General features: G+C 40.1%; 2 protein-coding genes across 3 annotated transcripts in view; one reads left to right on the top strand and one right to left on the bottom strand.

Moving 5' to 3' along the window:
- xpr1a (xenotropic and polytropic retrovirus receptor 1a) overlaps positions 1–11,860 on the bottom strand; it is an 80,208-nt gene extending 68,348 nt beyond the window's left edge. The window contains exons 1-2 of the mRNA XM_034708149.1: positions 11,436–11,860; positions 5,837–5,888 (exon numbers count right to left, since the gene is read on the bottom strand). Of these exons, the coding sequence (XP_034564040.1) occupies positions 5,837–5,888; positions 11,436–11,504 (121 nt within the window). The 5' untranslated portion in view covers positions 11,505–11,860. The remainder of the gene's footprint in view (positions 1–5,836; positions 5,889–11,435) is intronic.
- A 1,780-nt stretch (positions 11,861–13,640) lies between these two features.
- acbd6 (acyl-CoA binding domain containing 6) overlaps positions 13,641–26,686 on the top strand; it is a 41,937-nt gene continuing 28,891 nt past the window's right edge. The window contains exons 1-5 of one of the 2 annotated variants that reach the window (XR_004634742.1): positions 13,641–14,192; positions 14,401–14,465; positions 14,582–14,678; positions 17,492–17,568; positions 24,850–24,955. Coding sequence is in view for 1 of the 2 variants with exons in the window: in XM_034708162.1 (XP_034564053.1) it covers positions 13,914–14,192; positions 14,401–14,465; positions 14,582–14,678; positions 17,492–17,568; positions 24,850–24,955 (624 nt within the window). In the remaining variant the exon portion in view is untranslated. The remainder of the gene's footprint in view (positions 14,193–14,400; positions 14,466–14,581; positions 14,679–17,491; positions 17,569–24,849; positions 24,956–26,686) is intronic. The other variant, XM_034708162.1, reaches the window with a different exon arrangement.

Genomic DNA, 26,686 nt, shown 5'->3' with positions numbered 1-26,686 from the left:
GATGGATAATACAGATTTGCTTATGTTATCAATAACAGTTACTTATGTTTAGTTTGTAAAGCACTCTAACAGGAAAAAAACAAGTGCACTCAACCATTGCTGTGTCTGCATAAATTTTCTTTGCAAAATGCATATACGGTACAGCATACTTTAATGTCACTGTGCAGTGTAATGTGGTTGTCTGTCTCTGGTGTGTTGATGAACACATTCTGAGATCATGACTGCATTAACTGAAAAAAAATTCAAACATATTACAAGATTAAGGCTTCGACATGTATTCACAGTATTATATTTCGAAAGGCATAAAGGACTGAAAAGGGTCCAGGAGATTAAGGTGGACATGTCTTTTCAACACATTACTGATGTGGTTTGATAACATGATGGGAGGAAACATAACATTTTTTTGGTTAATGTTATCCTGTATCTTTTGATAGAAATGGTACAGCAATTCTTCACCACACAAAGAGGCACTGCTAGCTTCCTATTTTCACACCACTGCTTTTGTACACTTATCGATTTGGCTGCATAAAACATGGAAAGCCCTGAAGGCTTGAGGCAACTGGCAGCCAAGCCACAAGGCAGTAGTAAAAATAAGGTGGACATTTAGTGAAGACAGAGCTTTGATACTGAAGACAAAAATAAAAAAGAAGGATAAGAAATCATACAATCATAGTTACTTTTTTTCTTTGTCTGTTTCATTCATCTCTGACATGCAGACACTGTGACTCAGAGGATAATCCATTCACTGGTCCCCTGAGCTGTGAGTCAATAACATAGCAACCCACTCTCCTCCTTGGACAGTATTTGTGTTTTTGCATTTCTGTGTGTGTGTGTGTGTGTGTGTGTGTGTGTGTGTGTGTGTGTGTGTGTGTGTGTGTGTGTGTGTGTGTGTGTGTGTGTGTGTGTGTGTGTGTGTGTGTGTGTGTTCGTACCAGCCCCACCCTTATTCCCAGTGTGTGAATCCAGCAGTGTCATCACTGCCATCTTCCCAAGCTCCCACTTACTCTATAGCCCAGCACAGTTACCATCACAGTAACAGAACAGCATGAATGAAGAAATGAATGAATACGAAAGGGAATGAATGACTTGTATGAAACCTCCTACCCCCAACAAATTAATCATTAATAAAAATAAAGGCACGTATGGTATGTACTGCATTACAAAATTGCTGAGAAAGTATTACATTACAGGCCATTGTTGTTGTATCTCTGCAATGATCAGTGGACTAATTGAATTAGACTGTGTTATAGCTCATTGTAATGGTCGGAACAGAGGGTAGCAGAGATCCAACCAGCTGTTCTCTCTGTTGTCGGCCAATGGCTCATCACAGCACAGGAACAGGTGTGTTTTAATTACAGCTACACAGAGACAGAAAGAGGGACATGGAGAATGAGTTGAAAGGATTTTAATGAGAGGTGAAGGGTCATGTACAGAAGCAGAGCCATTTAATGTAAGTGTGTCTTCCCAAGTCTGTTTGCAACAAGCCCTATATCAATCATGGTATTGTCTGCATCTTTAGGGATGCTTGACATTATCGCTCCAATAAATTAACAACTGCCAAAGGGAATATTTTATTACTATTCATTGTTCTAATAATGCATTTTTACCTGATATAAACAACAAATACAAGTTGCTTTCATTTACTTAACAAGCCCTACACGTTCTGACCATAGACTTGATAAAATATGGACATAGTATCTGTGACGTCACCCATCTGGTCCTGAGCGCTGTTTTGAAGCCAATCGACGGCGGAAGCCATATTGGAAATGCAGAACTCAACCAGGCTGAGTGTAACGTAAAGATGCGGAGTTAGCCAACAGCTATGTGTTCCCGACCGGGAGTCAAGTCAGTCATAGTCCTTATTTGGGAAAAAACTTGTAATCTTCATATCTTCTGCACCGTCGCGTTAGAAAAATTCACCCCCCGTACAGTGTGTGCCGATAGAGAAATTAGCCGCGTGGTTCTGACTCAGTAGGTGTCATTATGCTATTCCACCATTACATACAGAGAAGAACATGTGCAGACGCAACACACTGAGAGAGTAAAAATGGTGTGTGTCACCAGTGAGTATCCTTTCACTGGTTTAAGAGGATACACCATAACAATTAGCAAACATATACCGCAAGTTTTCCCAGAAGGGTAAAATCTTCAAGTTTGAGGACAAAAAATCTTTTGAGTCGCCTGATAAGTCGTCATTGCAGTGAAGATATATTAAAGAAATACCACACAGCAGCAGCTGCAGCTAGCTATGGTTTCTAAAAAAGTCAAATGACGTAGTGCAGATTCAACAGGCATTTTTAGAGCTGCAGCCATATGTTATAGTCCTAAAGTCTAACAAAGACACACAAATGCTTTGAAGTGCTGTCTGTTCAGTTGTGTCTATCTACCGCACAGCTTTATCAGGTGCAGCGGGGTGTCCAGTGAGAGAGCAGAGTGGTTATAACCCACTAAACTGTCTCCCTCAGGCAAGAGAATCATCCTCTGAATACCAAAAATGTTGTTTTTTGTAATGAATGAGGCATGAGACTGAGACCGAGAGAGAGAGGGAGAGAGAGGGAGAGAAAGGGAAGAGGCTCACCCTCATAATTTATCTATCACGAGGGGAACGATTAAATTTATGATCAAAATTTTAAATCAAATGATTAAGAAATACTGTTAAACCATTAATAATATGCTCTATTAATGCACATTGGTGACTAAACTTGAAAATTATGTTAATTTGTTCCTTTTGCTGAAACATTCTATTCATTTGTCAAGTGGTTGCTTCTAACCAGGAACATCTCCCAACTAATGAGGTTGATTTTCAATGGGTTAGTTACATGACTGGGTCGAAAACGAGCATTCCAGAGAGTGTCTCAAACAATGGGAAGAGATTCACCACTCTGTGAGAGACTGGGTGATGAAATAGTTCAGTGAAAATGTTCCTCAGCGTTAAACTGCACAGAATTAGAAATTCATTCTTCAAAAGATTCAGAGAATCAGGCGCAGATTTAGCCTAATGAATTAAATTAAATTGCGTGGCCATATCCACTGTCCTCTACTCTATAAATAAAGGTGTAAAAGCCCCAAAATATACCTTCTGGAAAATCTGGAAAAATCTGTACAAATGGGACAAGGCTGAAAACCAGTACTGGATAGCTGTAATTTACGAGCCCTCAGGTGGCACTGCATTAAAAACAGACATGACTCTGTAGTGGAAATCACTGCGTGGGATCAAGATCACTTCCGAAATCCGCTTTCTGTGTACTCAGTGCACCCACAAATGCAAGTTAAAACTGTACTATGCAAAGAGGAAACCATGTAGTATCTGAGCCCATGCTTATTTGAGTTTGACTGAGGTGAAGTGGGAAACTGTACACTGGTCTCACAAATTGAAATTTGACATTCATTTTGAAAATCATTGAAGCTGCATCTAAAGAGGAGAGGGACCATCCACAATTTATCCTGACCAATATAGACAGGTTTTGGAGCAAAATATGCTGTCATCCAGCTATGCAGATCTAGCATTATACAGACAGAAGATGCCTATCTACATTTTGCATGTATTACAACAGCATGGCTCTGTAGTAGAGGAGTCCATGTGCTAGACTGGCCTGCCTGCAGCCACCTATCAAAAACATTTGGTGCATAATGATACAAACATCTTGATGAGGTAGATCCCGAACTGTTGAGCAGCTCATATCCTATCAGGCAAGAATGAGACAACATTGTACTTTCAAAACTCCAGAAGACGTGATGTGACACAATAGTAATTATTCCACTGTCCATGAAGCCATCCCTTTTTTCAAAAATTAAACTTGAATAAATCATGAAAACCATCATGGTTTGATGTTTACTACGATAATTGCTGGTTTCAGGGGTTTTCCATTGACATTTCGACTACATGGATCAATTTGTCTGTGATATTTAGAACATAAATTCATATATTTATATTTAAAAAAAAGCTAATTTGAATCAATTATAAGAAACTCATGACTAAAAAGTAAAATAAGAGTAAGAGACAAAAAAAAATGCTTTAAAAGATGAACTGCATACAAGTGTCTTTGTGAAAGAGGTGAAAGAGGTGCCAACTCTAAAGCCCCCTGTCCACTAAAGCCAAAACAAAAAGCTTTATAAGTGCAGACCATTTTTACTATATCATCCTGGCCCAGTTTAAATGTAATCAGATTTGACAGATTGGATCTTGTGGCTGTGAGGACAAAGCACTGCAGTACAGCTTGGATTTTATAACACCTTCTAATCTGGTTTCTCTTATGAAAAGTCAACAAAACCTCAGCCACAGGAGACATTACTACACACGGCTCAATAAAACTGTTTGTCTGCTGCTGTTTTCATCACAACCTCTCTTACGTTCCGCTAAAAACACGGAAAGGAAAGATATCTGTCTGATACATTCCAAGATTTATTTTTGCTCAAATAAAAAACAAATGCAACCGTTGATCCTCTGCGCCTTTGGCTGCTTTGGTGTTTTTGTTAACATCCTGCACTGTGTTAGAAAAGGTGTGAAAGCACACAAATCAATTGGATTCTGAAGGGAATGTTAAAACGTCAAAATCATACAAGATGATTGACACGGGATGATTTTATACTGATTGATTAATCCTGTCTCCATGAGTAAGACAGCCTCACCTTTCTTGCGACAGGCTGACAGAGGCAGAGCAGTGACCCATGAGTACAACTCAGACCTGAGACAGGGAGTGATTTATCATCCATGCTGGGCTGTAAGCGCTGCTAACAGCCTCTGGAGACAGTTTTCAAAAAGAGACACAGCTCGTATATTATCATTGAACAAGACCTGTGTGTTACAGAAACACAAATACATATTCACACAACAAGTGTTTATGTATTTCATATATTTTGTACATGATCAACTCAGAGTGTTTTATCAAACCTACTACAGACAAAAATAAAGTCTACCAATGAAACTGAAACTGATCTCTGTGCCTGAAGCTGACTCACACACACAGCTCCGTCATCCACACTTACTCAGTGACTCTGTGCTACTTCTTCAGTTCTCATTTACAGGATCATATCATACTCCAATCCTCACTAAGACCACTTAGCTGGAACTGAGCTCTGGCAGTCACAAACAGACACATTTGGGGACGAGCACACACTGTCATTCAATCACAAACACAGATGTACAAACATGTTTGAGGTCACTTTTGATCATCACTTCAGAATGAATATTGTTTTTCCACCAGACATGCTTCCACGGCCTCATTAACACTTTATAAAATAAGCCTGCAGTCTGCTGCTAAAGAAAGCCGTTTACCTCTTCAATCAGGTATCCAAAATGAAAAACAAATGTTTTGCATTCTTTCCCCTAGCATGCATCACTTGTTGTCTAATGCCAAAGATTAATTCTAGCCAGTGGCCTTCCTTATCTTTGCTTTCGAGCAGCAATGCTTGATACTGCTGGTTGTTGAACTCCAGCTCTGCTCTGCCACATGGGCTAATCAAACACATTGTTTTTAGAGTTCACCTCACCGAGAGTGAATCCTTTTAAAACCCCCAAAAACATACAACATGAAAACTTTTGCAAAACTTTCAAATTCACCTTTTGTTTTCCATCATTCCATGCCAGTCCAAAACCCAATGTTAAAGTGCGGTAGAGGGTTATCATTTATTAAGTGGCCCTGGTCTGGTTGAGTCATAGCATATGTCGTGAGTGGCAGCATGAAAGAAATCATTTCCATCTATTTTTAGCAGATGAAGAGCTGTTATTCTGGGGATGCCCAAACAGGCCCAGAGCAGGGAGCACTGAGTACAGAAGTGTGTGTCTGTGAGGAAGTGTCTGTGTCCGTTTGTTAATCCGGACAGGGAGTCTCCTTACCTTCTATGGATGGGGCTTGGTCCTGGGCTGCATACAGCATATCCTTGAACGCCTGATGAGAAAATGAGACAGAAAAAAAATTACTGCCTGCACAAATTAGATTTTAAGTACAAACACGAGTACAAATAACAAGCATTTATAGTGCTCCACGAGGCATTAAACAACTGTCAGCACCATCTGCTTTTATAGAAGCATTTTAACCATCTGAAGCCATTTTAGAGTCATTAGCAAAACTCTTGTTCTCCATATGGGGGGATTACAGCAACCACAACACAGCTGTTTATAACCACACAAATACTGGATCTCAATAATCAAACTTACACTAGTAACATAAATGTATACTTAGAATATATTGGTTCACAAGCAGCAAGTCTTGGTTGCCTTATCGGAGTTATTGGTGCATACAACTGATGATGTGTCCTAACCAGGTTTTCTCTCTTTAAGAATCTTTCACCTGCTCTAATGAGATCCTGCTCGGATCCAAAGCAGTGAAAAAGTAAGGATTTACTTTGAAAGGGAGGAAAATTCATTCTAAATAAAATAGTTTTTTAATGCTTCTACGGTTCAACAGACTAAACTATATTATCAAACAGATCTGTGTAATTAAAACAGCTGATTGGGAAGATAGACAGAAATATAGAGGCAGAAAGACAGACTGATGGACACAAAGCACAATGAGAGATAGCTGTATTGGTTAAATGAGGTTGTGTCTCTACAATAAGATCGATCTTGAAGATAATGGAAACTGACAGATAATTGCACGCCGGCTCATCTGACATTTGAGTGGCAATCATAGGAAAGACAGAGAATGAATCTTTTTCTAGATAAAAAAAATAATTTTAAACTAAGCTTCCTCAGCTAAATAGAAAAAATGTCCGACAATATATTTGATGTTTCATAATGCACTAGATTAGCAAATTTTGTGTTTTTATTTACAGTGGAATAACTCTTTGATAAACTACACTGTCAACTCATACTCTCAGTAAATACGATCTGACCACCTGCATGTTTTCCTCACTTCTCCACAGATCAAAACAAACTGCTCTCTCAGTTCAGGTTTCTATGTAACCTTCTGCTTTTGTAACACCACAGGGAGAGGGCAGTGTGAGTAATCCATCGTGTGGGTGGAAACCACTCAGAAACTGCTGTACATTAGCAGCAGCCTGCACTGTTGATGCTTGACTCCCTTTGTGAGTTACTTGCACAATGAGACTGTAGTGTAATCTGAAAGGTCAACATTTAATTTGAGAGTATATTGTCTCTAACATATCTGAAAAGATGATACTAACTCTGCACGTGTCCTAAGAGTGCGTGCAAGTCATGTAAGGCCTCTTCTGAGCTAAAATCCCCCCATCTGACTAATAGTTGGGAAATAGATGTTCAAATTCAGACAGAGAGGCATCGCCATGGTGATGGCAGTGATGGGAAAGGGGGGTTGGGTTGGCTCTTCAGGGAATTGGGATAAACCTTCAGGCTCGGCATGTATCAGTGCTGAAACCTGTAGACAATAACTAAGCCAAGCCTAATGGGGCCATCAGTTTGAATGACCATGCATTAGTATGATGATGATACATTCTCGGTAAAGCAAACATGAGTGAAACACAAGTGTCCGACTGACACTGCAGAGCGCGCAGTCAGCTGGGCGCTTTGATAGCCGTGACACGTTGAGTGGACACAAACCAAAATATCTGAGCACTAGATGGTCAAACTGATCCTCTAGGATGCTTCAGATCGTTCTGCCTGTGCTTGAGGAGATCACACAGTGTGCATTATTGGTCTGAAGGAGATCTCCGCCTTAAAAAAAACTACAAAGTATCACTTGAATCTGTGTCTGAGTGGATCTCTGCTTGTAAACAGAGAAGTGGAGAGGATGGGAGGAGAGGATGCAGGGAGGGGAGAAGGGGAGTAGAGGGCAGGACTGGTTGGGGACCAGATGTCCTCCCAGTGGGGGAGGAACGATGAGGTGAGGATGCAAGGAAGGAGGGAGGTACAGTAGAGGGGGCCTCTCAGCAGTTACCATGCCATACAATGTTTAACATGCTAACAAATCAAAGCTTTGTGACACAAACTATAGATTATAGATGATGTGAGCTGTATTGTATATGTTATGGTGTATTTCCATTATTTCTAACACAATATTAAGCTCACAGAGCTTGTTTATATGTTTTAACTGCATCACTCAGATTAATTGCTGAGAGAGAGAACAAGCAACAATCACTCACTGAACTCACACAGGCACCTGCTTTTCCTCACATAATATCACTCTGCTAGTTTGAATTGTAAATGTGAGGCACTACACGCACTTTTCTCCTCCTCCTCATCTGAGCTTACACGAGTGATTAGACTGCAGAGGTAACATGCAGAGGTAAATACATAAGTGGCCTTGTTCTCTCGCCCACACACCTGAATCTACATCTCTCCCTCTTTCTGTATAACTCTCTTATGTTTAATGCACATTAAGTATTCAGGATTCATCTGAATTCAACAGTTGCCAACCCAATTATCTGCACACATCTTACATCTTGTAGAACAAGCAAGTTTGCTTTGCAAGAGAAACCCTTGACCATCCAGAGAAATTAATTTTTATCACTGAGAGTTTGTGAAAACAGTTTTGCAGAATAATTTTGCACATAATGCATTTGAAGTCAGATCCTCTCCCTTGCTATTGACCTGCACCACTTGCCCTTTATCAGAAGTCTCTGGACATGCGCACCTCCATAGCAAACAGCTGTTTAGCATATAGGTTTATAACTACAATCCCATAGGATGAGGCACACACCTAATTAGTCTATCACTCAATCGCCTTGTCAATTCGTTCATGGTCAAATGAAGTGCCTTACTATCCAAAGCCTGTCTTTGCTGGATAAGCCACTTTGCCGCATCCTTCTCATCTGCATAGAAACGGGCTGACCAATCTAAATAGACAGCGCACAGTTAGTCACACAATAGCACACTCTAAAAAAGGAGAAGAGTGAAAAGCGGGCAGTAGGTTAATTAATCCAGCTGGCACACAAAGGCAAGACTGTCACTTCAAAACACAGTCAGTTAGGATGTGGGCAGCTGAAATATTTTACGGATATGGCTCGTGTGGAAGTGTCATTTTTCGGCATGGAGTAAAGAAAGAGGTGTTAATGGAATAATTTGTCAGTGGGTTATTTATGAGATGTTTATCTATATTTATTAACTGTAACAATGCAGCATAGTGTTGGCCAGTAGTCCTTCCTACACCTATTTGCTGGATAGATGCATGTTGTGCTGTTTATGATGGCTGTATGTGGACTTGCTCTGCTGATGTTGCAGAACAGCAGCATATCAAAGCTTTGCATTTTTCAGAACAACATTAAAATTGATCGCCTTTAAAGTCTGTCTTCTATCAGCAACCTGCTTCACTGAAATCAACCCTGACCTCATTGCATGACATTTTTTGGTACATCTCTCCTGATTCAGGAGAGTGTAAAAGCATTGAATGTGATATCCGTCATCTGCAGGTAGATCCCCCTCCCTGTCACACCCACTCAGGAGGTGATGATGTTTACAGAGGTCAGACAAAGACTGAAGGCAGCCGCAGTAGCACAATGACACAAACCCATCCCTGCTGCAAACCCTATGTATAATTCAGATTTGAGGAAGAATACACACTGTATGAAGAGGGGTCTGACCCTGTTCTGCATCATTCAACAACAGATACACATGTAGAAACATGTTCTGGAGAAGGATTGGATTTTGGGATGGTTAAAAAAGAAAGAAAAACAAGTGTGTGAATCTATGTGAATGATTTTCAATGTGAATCTTATTTCAGTGGTAAATAAATCATGTTGACACCAGGCTTATTGTTTTGCTTTCCCAATAAAATCATAAAATGATGTAAATGTAGAATGAAAAAGTCAATCAAACAGAAAGAAATTGTTCCATTACAGAAGTATTTGTAGAAATATCTAAATAAATTATACTTTTTCTCAGGAGCTTCTCATTTTGCTATAATTACATCATTTGATGTAATGTACATTTCTTGTTAAAATAGTGTAACATTTAAAATGAAACGTTAATTCAGAATTTTTTTTATCCCAAACACAAAACGCAAGGAGAAATTTCTATCACCATCCATCTCAGGTCAGTGAGTGCGACGCTGAATACTGGAGGTGTAAAATGGCTGGTATGTCCATACATCTGTCCCTGTGCTGACTGTGTGTCAGTCTGTGCATACAAAGACCCCACACAGGCTCAGCATCTTTTATAATCCTCGATTCTCAATTACAATCTACAGTGATTTTGTCCTTTTTTCATTTTTTTCTACCACATATCTGAGATCTCTTCATTTTTTCCACTTCAGTTTTGTTCCTTGAATATGTTTTCATTACACAATGATGACTGCCTATCACTCCTGTCAGCCTAGACAGATCCAAATGTCTGCTGTAGCAATTATGCAACTTATCCGTAATAGTCAGGTCATGTTTCCAAAATAAAACCATTGCAGTGAGCTTCTGTTGAGTCTGGATGCAGGCTGCTGATGCTGAAGAGAACAGAGTCTTTGTCTATAATTCATAAAGCTAAATGGAACCCAGCAGCCTGTCCTGTCACTGTAAGTCTGCACTAAAGCTCTTAATGTAGAGCCAGCAGGGCAAAGAAGTCGGGTGTGAAACTAAAATACTCCTCAAGCACAGTACATCAGCCAACAAAGACCATGTTTGCACACAGAGGTTCTTATTTTGAATCCACAGACATCAGAGACCGGACAGGATATACCCTGTTATATTAAGTATTACAGGGTGACTTCTGGAGACAACCATTCTTGTTTTATTGTGCAAGATATTAATTAGTCCTGGTTAATAATATATTTAAAACACAGGGCAGACGACTTTTTTAACCTCAAGCAACAAGAATAAGCATTAAAAAATAATTGTAATTTTGCAATGCAGTATAGCTGGTTGAGGCATTTTTTCTGTGCTAATTGAAGATATCACAAAAAAAAAGATAAAATCGTAACCAGCAAGAATGTCTTAGGTTAACATAGATGACAATGAAAACCATTCCCCCTATACATCACCTCGATTATATGATAATGGAACTATTTAAAAAAGCAAGATATAAAGACAAAAAAAACATTGAATAGTATCCATATGTTTTTAAAGGATAATTCTAAAAATACACATACAAAGAGACTGCTGATATTAATTATTTATGGCATTTTTCGAAATATTTTTGTGGTGAATGGTATGAGTAAAAAAAGAGTACTTTTTCATTATTTTCCAGCATTAAATGGATTTAATTTGATTGTTAATTGTCCATCCTGTTCATTTCTAGGCTTTGTTAACTCAACGAAAAGCAATAAAAAGCATTGAGTGCTCCCTGTGGCTCTAAACATCCGCAGTCTATTCCCCCTCCATAAACAAAAGGACATCTCTTATCTTCGCCGTCCTTTATTGATCTCTGAAGAAGGTTTATTCAAACTGAATAAAATAAATGATAATGGTTTTCAAATGTAACCAAGTTCAAAATGACTCTTATTTAGATTTCCTCGATAAGGAATAGATGAGAGTTTTCACACTGCACGTACTTACAAGACGTTTATGTTAAATACAATATATAAATTTCACTTCACCTCATACTGAAGATACTGTTTCCTCCACTCCGGAGTGATATGGGACGAAAGATGCTCCGCGAATTTCATCTTGCCGGAAACAAGTGTCCCTCAAACCTCAGTTAAATCCAAGAGCGGCTTTCCCTTCCCCGACGACGCGACTTTTGTTATTTCAGTGAACTTGTAGGCTCAACATGCGGTGCGTCAGCCCGGCGCACTCCGCTACTCTTCACTCCACTTCTGGCTCGTCCCGGTCAGTGCAGATCCCGTCCCGCATACTACTTCACGGGAGGGACGTAATGGTAACTGTAACCTCACTTTCCAGGCGTTCAGATGGCAGATTAACAGAGCCGGTGAGAGTGGCTCAGTGACTTTGCTCCGTCCCTCCCTGGGCAGGTCTGGGGACATTGCAGTCCGCCATCGAATTGAGCCACAGCGACGTGGCTGCGTCAGCATAGCGCGCTCCAGCACCAAGCGTTGTTGGGACCTCCTGTCAAAGTAGTAAGCGGCGTGGTGGAAACCTTTGACTTTTACACAGTTCATCAAATCTGCAAATTCGCATTAGTTTTGTTTAACTCTCAGGCGTAAAGCTCCATGTTTGTATCGTCTGTTTGCAATGACAGAGGGAAAAAACAAGCAAACTTCATAATACAAATAAATCTTCTAAAAGCCTACACATTTCGTGTTTGAATCCAACTTGGTAACAATTAATAATATATAATGATCGTGATTTCTAAAACATCTTAGAATGTCTTTGTCTCTTTATTCTGGCATCTACGCCCCTCTGATTATTTTCACATTCATGTATTTTAACTGGAAATGGGACAGCAAATTAGTTGATACTTTGAATCTTACTTTAAAAGCCTTTGTTTGTGATATGGAAAAGCACAGTTGTGGGAGAACAGGATAATAGGACATCATTACATTTCAAATGGATCCCATTATGCTCTCCACAGTTAAAGTGCCTAGAATTTATGACATAACTAATGTAAGTCAATGATTGTTACCAACACTCATCCTTACCAAGCCGGACATGCTATGGGCTGTGTAAGATACAGTACATACAATTTTTCATTACTGTCAACTTTTCATGCTTATTGCTTTAATTAACAGTTAGGTGAATCTCAAGTAGCCTTTCTGTTACTGAGACATGGGCTGTCTTTGGACACGATACATTGCAGTTTATCATTATGCCAATAGCAGCATCTGCTGGACAAACTGCGCTTGTGCATTTTGCTACAGGGTTAAAGGTTCCCAACAAAAACTTTAAATTCACACATGATCAGTAAATGACAGACTATAAACGTTGACACAAGTTCAAAATAGTTGATAAATATGATTCAAACTCGACTAGGGAGTCAATAAAAGCATACACAATCAAAGGCTGAATTGAATTCCCCTGCGTTCTTGAAGCAATCACCAGGAAACCATATTAAAAGTATAAAGCTAACAAGCAAAATTCGGGCTGCATTTGCTTAGTGCATCGAAATATTTTGCATTTAAAAAGCTTTGTTGGACGTTGTATTTAAAAAATGTGTATTAGTTAGACTTTTTTTTTCTTTTGAAAAACAGTTATGACCACTCCGAAGTATTACCTTGCCAGATGCAATTCAATAGTTTAGCTGTTCTATATTCAATATAGTATATATTGCAACATTTGCTCCCTGCACTACCTCACTTACTGTTTTATCTATTTATCTATTCACTCCATTATCCATAATTAGTCTAGTTTAGTTTAGTTTAACTAATATAGTCAGCCTTTTCTAATCTGTTCCCATGTTGTTGTTTCGTCTTGTTTTTATATTCTGTCTTTGTTGTCAGTGTATTGTTTGTCTGTCGTTTTATTTGCACTTGCACTGCTTTGCACCTGCCATGTGAGGAACTAAATTTTGATCAGCTGTATAAAAGCTATCCAGATGAAGGACAACAAAGTTTGAGTTGAGTTGAATTGAGTTCAGCAAAGGTACTGTAGCTTATGTCACGCTATGGACATCAAGTCATATTACTTGTGTTCATTTGTGTAGTTCGAGAGTGTCCACGCAGTCACATTATACAAAATTAGTTAATGAATAAAAACCAAAAATCAGTAAAACCAACTAAAAAATAACATGACTAGCTTGTCTTTTCAAACAAACGTTGTGTTTTTTTCAGGACAGACTGTTTTCCTTTGTTTTGTTTTGTTTTTTTGTTTAGTTTTTTTTACCTTTTCGTTGCTGTTCGTGTACGGAGATCCTGCAGTAGCGCAACCGGAACCTTCCTTGTTGTCAGTATGTTTACCCGGTGCTTTGATTTGACAGGACCAGAGACGGACCAACGGTAGAAACAAATCCAACTGTCACGGAATCGGGGCGAAAACGGATTAAAAAGCCGAAGTCGCAGCTACAATACCCTAAAAATATCAAAACCAGGCAGCCTTTCAAGGTTGGTGTCCAACTGTTTCTAAGGATTCCGGCGCGCATCTTCTCCGACGTTACACTCACGCTATAAACATTAATAACAATGGCTTCTGGGTCGCCGTCGTCCTCTCCGGACACTGCGACGGGCTCAGGTACGGACCCAGCCCGGCCAGACACGGGGGAGCCTCTCGGTGGAGCAGGCTCAGACTCGGACTCGGACCTTGGTTTGGGTAAATTTGACTGCAGCGCCATGGAAATGGGGGACAGGCTCGAGGGAGACGAGCTGGAGCGGGAGTTTGAGTCAGCAGCCGGCCGCGTACGAGATCTGGTTCAGACCGCCAGCAGGGACCAGCTGCTGTATCTATACGCACGATATAAACAGGTGACAGGGAGACTAGATTGCGTGGGTTTTTAAGGGCCAGTTTTCCCATCAAATACTGACTGTATGTTTAAACCGTATGCACTGATTCCATATCATCCCCATTAACGTTTGACAGATTCAATAGGCCCAGGCAACCCTGTGTTGTTATGCGTTATGGATGGTGATAAAACTGTATAAGCTGAACAATTCAGACTTGCTTTGGTTGCAGGCCAAAGTGGGGAAGTGCAATACACAGAAGCCTGGCTTCTTCGACTTTGAAGGACAGAGAAAATGGTAAGTAGCCCAAATCACAGTTCCACAATCAATTGAGAACTAACATGGCACTGATGAATATGCAAACCTTCAGTTTACAGCTGTAGGTTGTGATGACAAGTGTAATATCATTACAGGCAAGCATGGAAGCAGCTTGGAGACATGGACGCGGAGCAGGCAATGCAGGAGTACATATCCTGTGTCAATGTGTTAGACCCTGAGGGTTGCACAAAGGTAAGGAGAATAGTTTGTGAGATATTATAGCTGATTCCCAAAGCTTGATCTGAAGCTATACTACAACACATAGTGTACTCATCTGTACAATGTTGTACTTTTCTGTATTATAATATATTGAACATTTGTTGAATATGCAGCACAAAGATTAAAGTAACATGCACATGTAAGGACCGGCTTCTGGTTAGAGAGAGTGAACCAGATTTAATTTAACACTCTTAGGCAACTGATGTAACGAGTTGCAGATTTGGTCATTTCAAGATTTATCTGGTCTGATGTGCTCACTCTGTCTCATCAAAGGATGAGTATTGGTAAAAATTGTCCCTGTGACAATACCAAACTGAAGACCAAATTTTGAGAACATTGCTTGAAAGCTTCAACTACTGCTCCCTAAATGACACCCTGTTGAGAGGTTCAAAAACTTGCTAAATGTCTAAACCAACCTGACACTTCATGTATGTTACTTTTTGAGGTCAAATTATTACTAGATTATATTTAAACTCCGCTATTTGATAGGATAAAAACAACACAATATGATTTGGTCATTCTTCTTCAAGTTGCAGTTCAGTGTTTTAGCCATTAGGGGTCAGTATCACTTTGTCATTCTGTCCAATGCCTCTTTTAGCGGCTCTTCATTCTGTACATGTTCAATGAAAAATACATGAGAAGATTATGTTGTCTTCCTCAATAGCTGACATTTTAGGATATGAATAATGCAAGCTGTCAAAGTATGCCCCGTGCCTGTGTGTGTATAGTGACTGAAGAGAGACTGTTTACATCTCTAAGCGCTCTCTTGTCATGTCAAGAGATCGTGCCTGGAGAGTTGTGTTGTCATGGACAGGCCGTCCTTCGGGGTGGCAAGAGTCAGTTACAACAACAGATTTGCACTGTCTGTTCAGTTGTAGAGGGTTTTATTATTTTTGCAATAATGAGAAAGTGTCATGCAATCAGTTCACATCAAAACGTGTTCTGAGTATATATGACTTTAGATATTATAGTAAACGTGATGGTGATACAGATCACACTAAACATATTAAATAGCATCATTTTCAAAGCATGATCTTAGCAGTTTAAATCATAGCAGCATGAAGTTCATAATGTGTACCGAATTGCTGCATAATTTGTTGTCACATTTAAAACTGTCAGCTATACACGGAGGATTTCACATGAAAGACAGTGTTCCAATGTGTATGTTGTTGCTTTAAAAGACAAATTAATAGTTTTTTTTTTAACTAAGTCTGCATTGTTTTGAAAAAAATTAAGACCATTCCTCTTAAGTTCCCTGAATATTAACTCACTGATTATTCTTGTCATGGTGGTGCCCTGCAAAATGCTGCTCCTTGTAAAAGATGCTGCAGCTTTATATAATAAGCTGGCCTGCTTTCTGTACATGCTATCAATGGTAGCAACCACCAAAATACATTTCTGAACCAGTATGTATTTCTTCAGTTTTTTTATCTCTGGAATGAAAAGCAGAGGAATTAATTCATTTTTTGTTAAAATGCCTAAAATGTCCTTTGTGACCTACTGTAGTGTGTCCATGCGCACTTATGATTTCTGTCCATTACTTACACTCCCTCCTTTACCCCTCAACTCTTCAATAGTGCCATTTTCCCTCTTTCCCTTTTCTTCTTCCTCTCTATACCATCTGCTCTTCCTCTTTTAATCTTGCCCCCAGATCCTTTTTCTTCTTTAACCCTTTCCCTCGTCCATTTATTTCTACGCCTTCCATATTTATGTCTCTTTAATAGCGTCAGTGTCAACCACATGTCCAGTCCTGACACATTCCTTTCTCCTCAGACCAATACTCGCTGACTCTGCCCCTCAGCTGCACAATGCCAGCAGAGACACAGGCCAGCTAGCGCACAATTGGAGCCCACCAACGCAAAAAAAGAAGAAGTTGATTGTATTAGTGTTAACAAAGCACCTTAGCATGGCAGCGGCTATTCTTTCAGAGGCACAGTAAAATGGTGTAAGTAGAAGTGCATAGACAGAGAAGCAGGGGAGAGAATAATAGGCCGAATTTGACCTCTGTTCCTGCCTCAATTGTTGAGCAGACACTGGCTCTATATTACATTATACTGCAGAGGAGGCAGGGCCAGTGCATCAGCGCATATTCTGAGTTTCTGAAGTGAATTATGTTGTCCCCAAAAGTGCATGCACAGTTGTTTTGGTTCGCTTGTCATGCCCCCCCGTCCAAACACACACGCACGCACACACGCACACACGCGCACAAACACATTCTCTGGCTATTTTCTGAAATCTGATTTGTGTGGGTTCTTTTGTGAGTTGAGGTTGGTCATCGAAGAATAGGCGGCGTAATTAAGTCTTGTCTGAGCTGAATGCAAGATGAATTCCATGAAAATCGCAGTAGATTTAACAAGAGTCACAAATTGTGGCACTATACGCTTTTTATTACTCTTGTGTATATTTTGGGGCATTTATTACGTATGAGGTCATGTCTAAACCCCCAGAGACCTTTTCAAAACACAATTCAAATTTATCTGGGTCACGCATCAGCTTCCAAGGCTTTAGGTGACAAGCTATAGGCAGAGCCACTCATGGTGAATAGGTTCCCTCAACCCTTTGTATTGCGATGAGCACACACAACAATAACATCAGTAACATGGGATAGTAACAGGCTGTTCACAGAGGTCAGACTAAAAGAGGTTGGTGTTTGACACTGGCTATCATTGAACAAGACGCTGATTTATTAAAAGTGACAAACGTCAGTGTTGAAATTGTCCTATGTTTGCTTTACCTAAAATGAGGTGGGTACTGCTCTTTCTATTGACTGTCTTGTATTTTGGCAGGAAAGACGAGGAGCAGAAAGAAGAACAGGCTTTGGAGGAGCAGCAGTCAGCTCTCTGTACCAGGAAGAGATGATCAGGTATTTACCATAGAAAGTAACACAATTTCATGCTCAGACATACTGAGGGGCAAAGCTATTCAAATCTTTGTATCCAAGCAAGAGAAATTCTAAAATCAATCTGAGATATGATGCGAAGCCAACAGAGGGATCTGAGATCAGGTGTGGTGTTCAACCTTACGGTTCTGGTGAAAGTCTGCAGCCACATTTTGAAGGAGTTGTAGTTTGTCAGCTGATTTTTGGAGGCATAATCTGAATTGGCAAAATGTTCCTGAGTATTGAGATAATATTTTAGGAGGTAAAAGGTTGATCTTGATTTGATATGGCTTTAAAATGTAATTCACTGTCCTTGATAATACTCAGATTATGTATTCATCTTTGCTATCTGTGCACCAAGAACTGAGATGAGCTGCAATTTTGTGTCTTATTGTACCAAAAATGACCCAGTCAGCATTTTTCTGTCTGAAAACATTTGAAAGACATGTATAGCTATTGTGAAAAGATGTTTAAAAAATGGTTCAAAAGCCAAGTTTTTTTCACCAACCATGTATAGACATTGATTAAACATCTATATTAGACCAGATCTCACAGGCAGCCTGCCTCTTCGTCACACATTAACACACTATTTTAAGAGGGATTTTTATGTCTCAACTTATATATTGCTCTTAAAATGATTGTATGGCATTTAGCAGTCACAATGATAAAATTGAAAGAAGTAATGGAAGTTGGTCTCAAGACTTTCTGCATGACAGATGGCTGCTCACCACCGTCTGCCGCTGAGCTTTAAAGGATATCAATGTCTGTTAGGTATCAGTGAACTACGTTTCCTCCTTCATAGTCAGAGCTGAGCAGCCAAAGTACCAGCACATGCCTTTTGTCTTCTGTGACTACTGTTTAAAGCTGCTCCCTTTACAATGTATCTGAGTCTTCTTGTTAACATCATTCAGCCCATGGGATTTGAACTCCTGTTGGAAAATTATTTTAAAGAAATATTTTCACAATCATAATTCTGTCCTCCTGTCAGCCCTAAAACACACAATTTATTAAAGGATCCAAGTCATCTGGAAATAATAATATACCATTTTGTGAGTAATCTGCACAAATATTGTATTTCATTTTGTGTTTCTAAATAAAATCTGTGAATTGGAGCATAAAGATGAAATAATGGTGGTCTGAGTAGCAAACCTTGAGGGACACCTCAGGTCACCCACTTTGTTTGAGGCATGGTCTTTACCAGTGTCTTCTGGACTTTCATACGCATATTGAAGAATGTTGTCTTGAATATCTCAAATCTCATAAACTCTTCCCAGTTGGTGATATGGCTGGAACAGACTTTTTACCTCCACTTATGCGTCACCGCTTGTTGAATCTGTAGGTCAACTTGGTCTGAGTCAGACATTGTTAACCACTGATCTTGATGCTGTGTTTGATTATGTCCAACAGAGCGAAACTGCAGTCAGGGCCTTGAGATGTCGCACACTCCTGATTTATGTTAATGAAAAATATTCTCCATTTACTTCTGTCTGGCGGACTTACTCAAGCTTAAAAAGCTCATCTTCATCTCCATGAAAAAGGAGCTCTTTTGGAGATGAAAATGAGACGAGTGAATCCTGCAGGTCTTTCCTCTAAATGGCTGCATGTGATTAGTATGCACAGTCTAAAGAAGAGCCGGCCAGAGTCTCCCCTTTTTAATTACGTTACGATTCGGTGGGCACTTTTGGGAAGAGGGGGTGATGAAGACATGCCGGGTACAGCAGAGGGAGGAAGGTACAGAAGGTTTCCCAGAACACTGTTCCCCTTGGTGATATCCAGTAACATTGATGCCTCAGGGGAAACCAGCTAGAAGGAGGTCATTAACACGGCACGGCACACACGCTTTTGCACACGTAAACATACACTTGCCGCTATACGTTGACGATATTGCATCTGAATTCATGCATAACCTGCCGGAACTGTCACAATCACTGCTCTGCTGCATTTCAATTTCCTCTCTCTCTCACACACACACAAACACATGCGCACACACTCCATATTAAACATCCAAGCACCTGTTAACCAGACAGACTTAATTGCATTGCTCACCACTCATCTCAGTGTGTGTTTGTGTGTGTGTGTATGTGTCTGTGTAGTGTATTGACAAAAGCAGGACTGATTAGCAATATTCCTGGACTAGTGATCTGATCAGCCTGTGATTGAAGATGCTTTGAATGCTACATTTGTAATCCTCTTCTCACACTGAAAGAGGATTCTGATAAACGCTTTGCGGGTTTTGTTGTCCGGACCCTTTGCTGGAAGCTGCTGCTGAGTTATTCCAGTTTTCATTGTTTCTTCTGCTTCCATGGAGCTCGGCCATGTTGGAAGGCGTCTACCAGGATCCTATAGGGAATGCGATGACAGATTGTGTAGGTGTGTGTGTGTGTTTGTGTGTGTGATGGATGGCGTGGTGGTGTTGTTGATCAGGGTGAAGCTCAGGCCAGGTAGATGAGTGTTCCTCCAACACTGTGGCCAGTTTAGCCTGATGGATGAAGGACATATCTGCAGCTACACTGGACAAGACGCACACATGTGAGCACATAACACTCCCACACACACATTTACCAAAACACACACACAAAAAAAACCCTTGGTACCCCAGCTGTTGTGATGACTGAGTAGCCTGTGACCTTCCCAGAATGCATTGCGGTGCTGTTGATGTCACGTCGCTTATAGGAGCCACATTAATCATTTGTTTGTTTACAGCTTGTGTGTGTGAGCGTCTCACGGTGGTATGAACTTTATACAGGTGTTTGTACGGTATGTTGGCTCTCTTTAAGCAGTCCTCCATATTTAATAAACTTATACTACATTTAGATTTGTGCGCATGCTGTATATATATGATCATGTGCCATGCGCTAGTCAGGTCAGCCCTGTCCAACCATCGAGGAAAGACTGATGAGCTGGCCTATTGATTAGTTGCCGAGGAGACGGATGGTGGCCACACATCAGGGACACTCGGGGTCACCATGGCCATCAGACAAGGAAGTGGGTGTGTCCCGGTGTGGAGACTCATGAATAAACATAGCGCTGGTAATCAGGAGTATGTAAATTAATGTGCTCATACATAACCCAGCAGCGATAAAAGTGTAATGAGTTATTCATAATTCATCACTGGCTGATGAGGAGGTGGCAGGGAAGAGGGAGAGGAGGAAACAGAGAATTGGCAGAGAAGCGTGTTGATGAAAAGCTGAAGAAAGACAAGTACAGAGGTTCATTAAAGAACAAAAGGCAAACAAAACTTTGTTCGTGTCTGCTGTTTGCTAACAATGAAAACAGTTGGTGGTGAGTTGTTTCTCCATTGGGGGAAGTTTTTTGTTGTGGTGGTTGATCAGGACGGAGGGAGGGCTGATGTTGAAGGGCAATGAGTCACATCAGGGCTCCCAAATTTATTTCTGTTTTCCTCACCTCTTATTGAGCTTAAAAGAAAGGCAACAAGCAGACTTTACAAATAAAGATGGCCTGCTAGGAATCATACTCATTAACTTTATTTTTACCTGCAGCCCCCTTTTCATCCCTGAAGAAAGTCATATGGTTTGGTGTTAGTTTAAAAACAACTATATCCAACTGTGCTCATTGTTGGATTTTGAGTACCTATAGGAAAGTTTTCATCTCAAAATTGTTTAGCAGAGGGCTTTAGCAGCCCAGACATTGCTGCAAATACATGCTTTTGTAGTTTTAGGTGCAGAAATGTCTAGGCTCATAATTTCAGTAATTCAATTCAAACCTGTCCCTTACATTTTTTTGATTTGTCATCTTATAAGTGAATCATTGAAAGAAATAAATGTCTTATAAATGGTGCCATAGTTAAACTCTTATGTCTTGAATTAGCAAAATTTGCAAGATATTGTTTTTTTGTTCAAGCAAATGGCATTTACAAATTTGATCTTAAGACTTGGCATGGTAACATGTGGGAAAAAAAACACCATTTTGGGGGTTTGTAAAATTACCACAGTACAGCAAATTGTATTTTTAAACTCTATTATTTTGTTTTTAAAAACATTTTTTAAGTTCATATTAACATTGTTAAGCAATTTCTACCAGTGTCCTGATTTGGGAATCAAATGAATGCAATGAAGTTAACTTTATGATCACTCTTCTGTTTATTGTTCAAATCAATGCTGCACTGCTACACCAGTGTGGTCTGCAAACAATTTTAATTCTATATTAACAATTTAAAGAAATTATTTCCAGCGCTTTGATTTAGTTTCATCCACAGGTCTGTGGTGATTAACACACTCCAAAATAGTGCTTTGCCGGCCCTTGTGTTGGGGTTGCCTACTGACATCAGTCTGATGAGCTGCACCTGTACGCTTAGCTCATAGGGGGTTGCTCAAACTTGAAGTACTTTGTTGGTATTTTAATTCTGTTTGTCATGTTTACTTTTGACTTGTCAACTGAGCCGTCTTAAGTGAAATATGCCATTAAAAACCCCAGTGGTGTCATTATTTACTATTATACCGGCTAAAATATGGTGTGCTGTAAGGGACAAAATGGCATGCGATTAAAAAACAGTAACCCGTTAATTTTGGAACTTAAATGCATTGCTTTTTTAACACACTTACACTGACAGCGTAAGTGTGTTATGTAAATCATGACAATAACAATGTCATCACTAGAGAGTGGAAATGTTTTTTTTTCAGGGAAAAGATTGTGATTAACACAAGCTTTGTCCTTATTTAACATGACATTTGTGCTTCTTGCTACCAGTCGACTGTGTCAGGTTCCTAAACCCCTTAGTGCTGTGACTGTGTGAAGGCCACCAACTCAACAGAGAGCTCAAACAACATCCTCAGTCTTAATGCAGGCAACATCCTGTGGTGTCTCCTCTTTGTGTGTCTGGAGTCAGGCTTGAACTTAGGGTCTCCTGAGTCCCTGTGTACCAAAATGATCAGGCATCAGAGACGGGGACACGAGGGGGTTGGCCTTGGGGATGACTGACGTACTGCGTGGGAGTGGTAAAGCTGCGGGTATGCTGGTTTCAGTCAGACACTAGAGCACGGAATTCAATTAATGTGAATGGCCAGCATGGGTAAGAGGGAGGGGAAGGCGTAAAGCTCTAAATGAGATTTCACCCCTTCTCTCCCCTTCACCCAACAGTCCTCCTTCACCACCAACCTGCCGCCTCCCCCCAGCACTCACTCCTTTCCCCAATGCCAGGAGGTGATTAGAGACAGAGATACGATCAGAGGTGGGATGGTGCTGCTGTGTGTGTCAGTATTCCCGAGGGATGTGGCACGTGTGGCTTCTGCTTGTGTATGAGACAGAAGAGTAGCTTTGTTTTTGTTTTTTTTTGTTTTTTTGTTTTTTTAATAAATTCATGTTAACTTTCCCTGTCTTCACCCAATTAAACATGATGCATTATATGGACACATAAGTGGGTTTTAGAAAGCATAATTTCAGATAGCCATGCAGAAAGCTGTTTTGGATTCATTTGCTCCTCAGGGATATCAATCAGTGTGGATACAGGGACCATTATTTCTGAACCCACAGCTTTAAAATATATGTTAAAGTAATTTGACTGCAACACATTGTCAAAACATTGTACCCGTTATACCATAAAACACACTATCATTCAGGACAACTTATTGGAGGAAAAAACTCAAATAATGTTCACAGTTTTTTGATCATTCAGAGCAATCAGGACACGGAGGGGGGAATTTACAAAGAATGGATTGCGACCGCTAATAGCACCAAGAATTGTGCTCTGCTGTCTGCTCTGTCTCAAAGTCTAATTCAAAAAGTAAATTTCTCTAATGATATTCAAGCACACAAAGTCCTGCAACTCAGTACAGTTTGCTCCAGTTTTGCTTTGTATTGCTACTGATATGAGCTGTCAGCACCTCCCAGTCTGCTGCACAGAGCATTTTATTGTCGAGTCAATTCATGACAGACGAGACACAAATTTCACAGCCTATATTCAGCTTACTTCCTGGAGTGATTTTGCAAAAAGCAGCTTGTTTAGAAGTTGTCTTTAATGGCACAGCTTGTATGTGTGGGGGGGTGTGGCACAGATAGTCCCAGACTGATTTAACCCCAGAATATTATAAAAACAGTGTCATAGTGATATTAACAAACTTTATGTACAGATATATTCCCTTCATTTATTCTGTGAAGCACTTTGGGCTGCATGTTTTTACGTATGAAAGGTGCCATATAAATGACGTTGAGTTGAGTTGAGTTGAGTTGAGTTGAGTTGAGTTGAGTTGAGTTATAGTATTTCCATTTCTTGATCACTGAAGAGTCTGATCGGGATAAAGTTTAGAAATACTCCAGTGCTAATACCACTAACTCTCAGCAGACATTAAAATGTATCTGTAACTGCTTGGGGATGTTAGTGCCAGTGGTAGTGAATTAGGTAGTTTTTGCAATTTGGCTTATATGCAAAGAAAGGGGTATATTTAGCTCCAAATAACTGTATAATGGCTCATTTCAATGTATGTAAACTTCACTGGTACATGGTGATGCTGCTTACTTAGCAGTGCAGTTTATGGAGCATTTAACCCTTTGTGCATGCTTTATGAAATGGACGATGTCTTTTCTACTCATTTGCACGGGTGAAACCAAAAGGCATGCAGTTCTTTTTGTGAATCAGGCTCTGAATCTGTAAAAAGATGTTGCTGTTGATTTTTTGTTATATGCTTTTTCTTTCCAAACAAGAAACATTCGTTCATTATTCATTGTATTGTGTTGGTGTAGAGGCTCCTGAAGTCTAAGACATATCAAGAGACAAAGATAAATTGAAATCAAAGTCATCTGGTTCTGAAGGTCCAGAAAAAGTACACTGAACAGCCCTTACATTAACATTGGTTATCTTTTATCATGTCACCTGTCAGAGGGTGGAATATGTTGGGTAGCAAGTGAGCATTTTGTCCTTGGAAGTTGCCAAAAAAATTGACAAGTGTGCAAGATGTGAGCGATGTAACAAGGACCAAACCGTGATGGCTGGAGGACCGGGTCAGAGCATCTCCAAAACTGTAGCTCTTGTACGATGGTCCTGGTCTGCAGAGTTCAGCACCTATCATAAATGGTGCAAGGAAGGAAAACTAGTGAGCCTGTGACAGGGTCATGGGTAACCAAGGCTTATTGATATGTGTGGGGAGTAAAGCTTGGCCGGAATGGTCCGCTCAAACAGAAGAACTACTGGATCTCAAAAGGCTGAAGAAGTCAATGCTGGTTCTGATACAAAGTGCATCACAGTCCTACACAGTATAGTGGTGGTTGAAATGTTTTTGCTGATTAGTGTACCTCTCTCTTTCTGTCCCTCAGGGAAGAAGATAAGAACATATTTGACTACTGCAGAGAAAACAACATTGACCACATCAGCAAAGCTATCAGTTCCCAGACAGTGGAAGTCAACGCTAAAGACGAAGAGGTAACTATAACTAAGAAACTCAGCACCCATAAAACTGTATGGATGATATGTGGAAGCTGCTATTAATAATGCCTCTGTGGACTGTATCCATAACAACACTGTAATAAACATGATGTGGGTAACTGGCAAAAATCCAAATCCTTGTCGGTAAGATGTGTCCTGTAACCAGGAAGTAGCCTGTACCAGCTGCATGGTAGGTGTCATGTGATCTGACCCTCTGTATGCAAAGGTCAGGTACAAATGATCAGTGGAGTATCATTGAAAATACAGGTCAATGGGGGACGGTTCATGCCGTTCTTTCTGCACTCATTACATAATGGTTGCAATGAGCTGAGGCCACAGACACCTGGGAACCACTCCTCATGCTGAGATGTGTATATTGTGTGAACGGCTATTACCATCTCGATGCGTTTTCCAGATTGACCCCCGAAATCCATTCATCTGCCCCGGATTCATTACCACCCCGGCCAAATGGCTCGCTCCCTGCCTCTCTTTCATCACAGCCGCTCTGCAGATAAGTAGGCAGGCGGCTGGAGAGTTCCCAGCCAAAGGCCAGATGGTTGAGGGACCTCGGCAGAGAAGGCTTTGTCTGTTTGCTGCCATTGTTTTCTCACCTGTAGTGCACCTTGCTCAGCAGCAGAGGGCAGTGGTGAAGTTTCACATCAGTATGAAGCCTGACCTGATATAACAACTCGGAGTGAGAAAAGCAGGGAGAGGGTCTGACCCAGCTCTGAGCTGCAACAAAGTATTCACCTGTATAGTTGGTAGTTGTAAACAAAGCATAGAAGAGGCTAAATAATGACCTTATTCCACCACTTATGCAAATTTAACACTGCTATTGTTTGCTTAGGCTTGCACACATTTATGACCTAGCTTCATAGATAATAATTAGCAAACTACTGTCATCACAATCATTTTCAAGTTACAAAGGAAATGGGACCCTTACAATGAAGCTCAAATCCAGAGAGCCTAAGCAACAATACAACAGTTACTCTACGTGACCTTATCTAGGATTATTGTTGACGAAGTCCAATAAACGAGATAATAAGGTCTTTACAGGATGTGTCCGTCTGTATGATAAAACTTTTGGAAAGACACATACTTCACAAAAACATTATTGGGTCAAAGCAGAAGGACGATGACAATGTCAGCTTTAATTCATGTACACTGCAGTTTGGGCAGGGTTGTGAAATTTTAAAAAGACCAATGATCAAACATTTTGCTTTTACAAGATATATGAATATTGATAGTTTGGTTAGAAATCAAACAATTCTAAAACATTGTTCACAGTAACTCAAAAGTTTTAATGAATATGTCCAAAATTTTCATTAAAAGCTCTGTGTTGTGTTCCTTTAGTTTTGGAAATGCTGGCATATGACATGATGCAAGAATATATTTAAATGATTTGCATTAATTATATTCTTTTTGATTACTCCAATTATTGTTGCAACTTCTATTCATCAAATTGTTGCATTTTGTAGCTATCCATATCTAACATTGATCCTTACTTCAATATAGATATGGTTATTTATTTTTAAATCACCACCAATCCCGGAGACAGCTTGATCAAAGAAATGCTGCTTCCAGCTTTACGCAAACTTCATTTGGGTTCATCAAATGCAGTGGCAGCGTAGAAGTTCCTGAACCATGGGATACAGTGACAACATGGCTTTTTTTTTTTTTTTTTACGTTACACTGGGGAATAAGGAGCATAATGGGATCGTTAAAGGA

This window comes from Notolabrus celidotus, chromosome 2 (genome assembly GCF_009762535.1).
Source record: "Notolabrus celidotus isolate fNotCel1 chromosome 2, fNotCel1.pri, whole genome shotgun sequence".
NCBI classification, from domain to species: Eukaryota; Metazoa; Chordata; class Actinopteri; order Labriformes; family Labridae; genus Notolabrus; species Notolabrus celidotus.
The sequence above is the reverse complement of the archived record's forward strand: the minus strand, read 5'-3'. Positions and strand labels throughout refer to the sequence as shown.